Source organism: Moschus berezovskii, chromosome 9 (assembly GCF_049115385.1).
Source record: "Moschus berezovskii isolate FMDL1 chromosome 9, NW_MosBer_1.0, whole genome shotgun sequence".
NCBI classification, from domain to species: Eukaryota; Metazoa; Chordata; class Mammalia; order Artiodactyla; family Moschidae; genus Moschus; species Moschus berezovskii.
This window is the reverse complement of record NC_142468.1, coordinates 33,367,703-33,373,702: the sequence shown is the minus strand read 5'-3', so window position 1 is coordinate 33,373,702 and position 6,000 is coordinate 33,367,703. Positions and strand designations below refer to the sequence as shown.

General features: G+C 41.7%; 1 protein-coding gene across 1 annotated transcript in view; it reads right to left on the bottom strand.

Moving 5' to 3' along the window:
• Positions 1-753: 753 nt before the first annotated feature.
• Positions 754-6,000, bottom strand: part of ARMH4 (armadillo like helical domain containing 4) — a 153,250-nt gene continuing 148,003 nt past the window's right edge. Inside the window, exons 7-8 of the mRNA XM_055436930.2 lie at positions 1,763-1,897; positions 754-1,521 (exon numbers count right to left, since the gene is read on the bottom strand). Of these exons, the coding sequence (XP_055292905.2) occupies positions 1,453-1,521; positions 1,763-1,897 (204 nt within the window). The 3' untranslated portion in view covers positions 754-1,452. The remainder of the gene's footprint in view (positions 1,522-1,762; positions 1,898-6,000) is intronic.

Here is a 6,000-nt window from a genome sequence, read left to right as displayed (position 1 = left end):
TAACTGTGCAGCTTTCCTTGAAAACAGCAAAGCAGGCCCCATTAAATTTGAATAAGTTATCCATACTGTAAAGCATCATGGACAGTGTTATTAGTAACATTTATTCTTCCACGCTAATGAGTCAAGTCTTCACCCAAAACTCCACTTCCTGGACTTTCCTGGTGGTCACTGATTAGGACTTTGTACTTGTATTGAAAGGGGCATAGGTTAAATCCCTGGTTGAGGAAGTTCCAAATGCCACATAATGAAGCCAAAAAAATACCCCAAAAACCTGCACTTCCTAAAAGTCCCAAATACCTGGAGAAAAGGAATTGTATTCCATGGGAAATAAGACATGATCTAGTGCAGTCCAGCATCTCCACAGTGAGACACCTTGAGAGAGGCTGGTTTTTCATAAGCTCTGTCTTGTGTCAGGACTCTTAGCTCCTGAGCCTGCTTCTACCAGAGAATGTGGTTTTCTAATAAAGCCAAACAAGAACCAATGGTGGTCCAATCACACATGGACCAAGACTGCAGATATAGAAAAGCATGCTCTGAATAATTCAGAATGGTGGCCACACAAGCACAGAGCCAAAGAGCAGAGCCAAACGCTTTGGGAGCTTACCTACCCTCCTTTTCCTCTTGATTTCTTCCTCATTTCTCCTTGACAAAGTCAATGATATACTAAAAGGATCTCTCTTAATGATAAACATGTAAGAATCTATGGATGCAACTGTTGGACTCAATTATACTATTTAAGAAAGCAAGCTTACATGAAGACTGAGAGTCAATTTAATGCATTACTTCTAGTGCATTTTTTTCTTTGCCAAGAATGAGAGTAAAAAGGAAGGGGGAAAATAATAAAACCAGGAGACTCAAGTACATAATGTAAGGTACGTACAAATCTACATATATCCTAATGCGCTGAGAGATCTTCTTGATGAAAAAGATTTCATTCCGAGTTGCTGCTAGTTTTGATGCGAATGTAGTGTGTGCCATGGCCCACAAGCCAAGGGTCCAAGTAGGTTGAGCAGTCATCACAAGTTCTTCTTTGTTAAGATTTCTATTTCAGAGTCCAGTGTGCCTTGGCAGCAAGAACTGTTACACTTTAGCACAGGTAATCCAAACCAAGGGAAAGACACTGTGAGAAAATACAAAATATTTACTCTATCTAACCTAGCAACTCCTACTGAACAACATGTATGCTGCATATTTACGAGTTGTAGCCCAAGGCTGTGGAAAATTCACTACAGGATAAAAACAAATACTGCGCATCACAGTTCATATACAGCATGCCTTTTCTGCTCAGTACAAGAAAAATCTACTACCCAGCAGACAGTGAGACCAATGGCCTGACAGCCCCAATGTGGCAGAATGTTGTTCTCTTTTGTTTTTGGTTTTTTTTTTTTTTTTGGCCCTCAAATAAAAAATAATAACATTGCGTTGACTCTCCCAATTAAACTCCAGTTCAGTTCAAAATTCATCTTCGGAACTGTCGGCTAAGAGCATGACTCGATCTTGCATGCTGTTGAATTCTCTCTGCTGGGGAAAGAAAACAGAAAAGCATTAAACTCCTGCTGCAGAGCAAAGCCGAGGAACAGGTCCCCTTTAAAAGACACGTGAACAAATGAAGCCGAGGCTGCAGCTGCAGCAGCTCATCGGAACCACTGGGCACGTCAGTACCACTCATGCATCATTAAGCCCCATGTGCTTTATTAAGCAAATTAGAAAAGCGAAGAACAGTTGGGAAAGTGATTAGGTTTTGCTGTTGTGGATTCCATACCTTTCTTTTATGCCTTTTGAAGCCGTTTCTTCTTCGGCGATTCATAACCTTAATGCTGTAGAGCGCTCCCAAGATGAACAAGGCTCCAGCTATCCCAACCCCTACGGGCACCAACATCCCAGACATATAGCCTGCCTGCATGGAAAAGGAAACATGCATTAGGATGCTAAACAGACCACTGCCCTGGGTTTCCCAGTTCTGCTGGAGGGCAGTGGGGTTTTTAGACACTTTGAATTCTCTTGTCAGCTTTGCTCCGAAGTAGCACCTGGAATAAAGTTACTTTTAGGGAGAAGGCAACAGACAGACGCATGAGTATTTTTGGATATTTCATATACATTACATAAGTACTGCAATAAATCAGCCAGACCTGGCGGCACCTCCAGCCACTTGGTTATGCACATTTGTCAACATCAGGTTTTGGTGACAGAAATATAATTTGTATTAAAGATGGATGAAGTAGCCTCTGAAATTGCCAGGACTGTTCAGTTCAGTTCAGTCACTCAGTCGTGTCCGACTCTCCGCGACCCCATGAATCACAGCACGCCAGGCCTCCCTGTCCATCACCAACTCCCGGAGTTCACTCAAACTCACGTCCACAGAGTCGGTGATGCCATCCAGCCATCTCATTCTCCGTCGTCCCCTTCTCCTCCCGCCCCCAATCCCTCCCAGCATCAGTCTTTTCCAGTGAGTCAACTCGTCGCATGAGGTGGCCAAAGTATTGCAGTTTCAGCTTTAGCATCAGTCCTTCCAATGAACACCCAGGATTGATCTCCCTTAGAATGGACTGGTTGGATCTCCTTGCAGTCCAAGGGACTCTCAAGAGTCTTCTCCAACACCACAGTTCAAAAGCATCAATTCTTTGGCGATCAGCTTTCTTCACAGTCCAACTCTCACATCCATACATGACCACAGGAAAAACCATAGCCTTGACTAGACGGATCTTTGTTGGCAAAGTAACATCTCTGCTTTTTAATATACTATCAAGGTTGGTCATAACTTTCCTTCCAAGGAGAAGGCGTCTTTTAATTTCATGGCTGCAATCAGCATCTGCAGTGATTTTGGAGCCCAAAATAATAAATCTGACACTGTTTCCACTGTTTTTCCATCTATTTCCCATGAAGTGATGGGACCAGATGCCATGATCTTTGTTTTCTGAATGTTGAGCCAGGACTGTTAAAATGCTATAAATTGGAAATAGCAGCCTGAGTCTAGCTCAGGGGTGTAGGGGTGGGCACAGAGGGGGGCAATGCTCAGTGGAATATTGTGTTTCTTGGGGGACAAATGGGGGCCTTGACTTTGCTGGTTCCCCTCTTACAATCTTAGCTGCATCACAGTAGGAAAGGAAAGAGGAATGTGCTTCTACATGAGTGAAAAGAGAGAGCTTCTAGAGAGAGCAGGGAAGAGAAGGCTCTGCAGAGGGAAAAAGGATGTTAGGTTGTGTAGGCCAGGCAGAAAAGACAAGGATGAGAGAGTTGCATATAATGTAGATGGATTCATTTATACAAAAGAAAAATTTGCCTAGTGAACAAGACCAAAGTTGAGGGCTGGCAGGGAATTCTCCCAGGCTCCAAAGAAGAAAGTGACAGAGGCCACAAATATCACTGCCAACAGTGCTGGCACTTCCAAAAGAGCTTGGAGATTTCAAACCCATGGTGGTCTCCAACATCCCCAAGGTGTTATTATCAACACTTTGGTCCTGAGTGGAGAAGGAAATGGCAACCCATTCCAGAGACCAGCGTGATCTCCACACATCCCTGGACTTGAGTAAGTAGTGCAGAACCAACCCAAATTCAGGGCAAGGCCATCACCCTAAGGAAGGGTCATTTCTGCATCCTGGCCAGTAAGACACCTGAGAGATACAGGTGTATGAATAACCACAGTCCTTCATGGAGAAACACGACACTGGTTTATCTTCCATGACGACCCCTTCTAGAAGCCTACCCAGGGGAAGAAAAAAACCGTAAACAATTAACAATTTAAAAAATACTATAGTGAGTACTTTAGACAGACATTATTTTACAGGAGAAAAACCATGAGTTTGTTTACTTATGTAACTATTTCTAAAACTTTTAATATAGCACAGTATCTTTCAGAATGAGCCCAAAACAGAGAAGAACAAAAAATAAAAGTTTTCTAAAAAATGCTGAAGTAAGCGGGCTGTGATGCTTTCCCAATATTTCTAGAAGTAAATCAAAGGAACAGACAAGACCTTACAAAACTGCAGCGTCCTCTTGTACACAGCCAGCTCATTCACTTGTTCTGTTTTCCAGAGTCTTGAGTTAGAGCACAATAAGGAATTTTTTTCATTAATTTGAGAACATAGCATTGTTCCTCAGCGTACTGTTTTTCCCAAAGAAACAAAGCCCAGTCATTTTCCAACAAATTAGTATGCTTTGCCAAAACCCAAACTTTTTCTAAAGTTCTTCTAGATCTAAGTAATGCTTACAAAAGTATGTAATTTTCCATGTGGGAAAACACTGGAAAATAGCAAAATCTGGGTGTTTTCACCAGAACTATGAGTTTCATTTTACATCACCATTCTCAGTGTATGGAAATACACATATATGTTGATGTATGATCAGTTTTAATCCCAGTAGATTAGACCTTATTAATACAGAGCTCTACATTCAAATGATGATACTTGAGCTTTTTGGAAGCTCAACTTGATCAGCCTGTGGGTCTCTTAACATTATGTAACTCAACCCCACACCAAAAACATGAATATTACAAAATGTGTCACTCTTTGCATATTTCTTATTTACACATTAAGGCTTCTCATTTCGAGAGCTTTAAATCATGTAGACTTTACAAAAATTCAATTAATCTCTTTCTCCTCTCTTCATTCCCTCCTGTGTGTGTGTGCGTGTGTGTGCGCGTGCGTGATCTGCCTGTGCTTTGAAATTACAAGTAATTTACAAGAAGGGAATAAAGAAACCTACCCTTTTCAAATGTAATTTAACCATTCCTCATTCAAAACTAAGTGAAGATAACCTCTTTTTTTAGAATTGCCATGACTTGTTTCCTGCAGAAATGAAAACAAATAAGATGCATCTGCATATAAAGCTATAAATTGTGCCCAGCACCTTCTCTCTGTTCAGAAATACTGCACGTGCCCATTCCTTCACACTACTTCCCTGAGAAGGACAGAACTGAATCCATGAGTATTCCAACTGAGAATGATGAATCTAATCATGAGGAAACATATAATAAACTTAAACTGAACATTCTGTTTTCTAAAGTACCATATTCTTTAAAAATATCAGCATCAGGAAAGACAACAGATGGCTATACAAATGGCCCACATTAAAGAAAACTGTCAAATCAGTCAATCCTAAAGGAAATCAACCCTGAATATTCACTGGAAGGACTGATGCTGAAGTTGAAGCTCCAATACTTTGGCCACCTGATGTGAAGAACTGACTCGTTAGAAAAGATCCTGGTGCTGGGAAATATTGAAGGCAGGAGGAGAAGGTGACAACAGAGGATGAGATGGTTGGATGGTATCACGATTCAGCTCAATGGACATGATGGACATGAGTTTGAGCAAGCTCTGGGAGCTGGTGATGGAAAGGGAAGCTTGGCATGCTGCAATCCATGGGGTTGCAAAGAGTTGGATATGACTGAGTGACTGAACTAAACTGAAGCATCCTGACAACTAAATGTGTTATATGATCTAGACAAGATCCTGTACTCGAGGAGAAGAATGATTGTATGAAGGTCATTTTGGGTCTGTTAACTAAGACTGAAGTCCAGATGCCAGAACAGATAAAAAGTATGATATCAATGTTAAATGTACTCAAGTTGATAACTATACTGTGGTTTGCTAATAGGATATTCTTAATCAATGAAACTCCAATACTTTGGCCACCTCATGCGACGAGTTGACTCATTGGAAAAGACTCTGATGCTGGGAGGGATTGGGGGTGGGAGGAGACGGGGACGACAGAGAATGAGATGGCTGGATGGCATCACCGACTCAATGGACATGAGTTTGAGTGAACTCCGGGAGTTGGTGATGGACAGGGAGGCCTGACATGCTGTGATTCATGGGGTCACAAAGAGTCGGACACGACTGAGCGACTGAACTGAACTGAACTGAATCATAGGAAATACGCCCTGAAGTATTGAGATTTGGTGTAAAAGGACCATAATGTATGCAACTTTCCCTCAAATGGCTCAGAAAAAAAGAGCAGAGGTAGGGAGACAGCCAATAAAAGAGAAAACAAATGGAGCAGCAT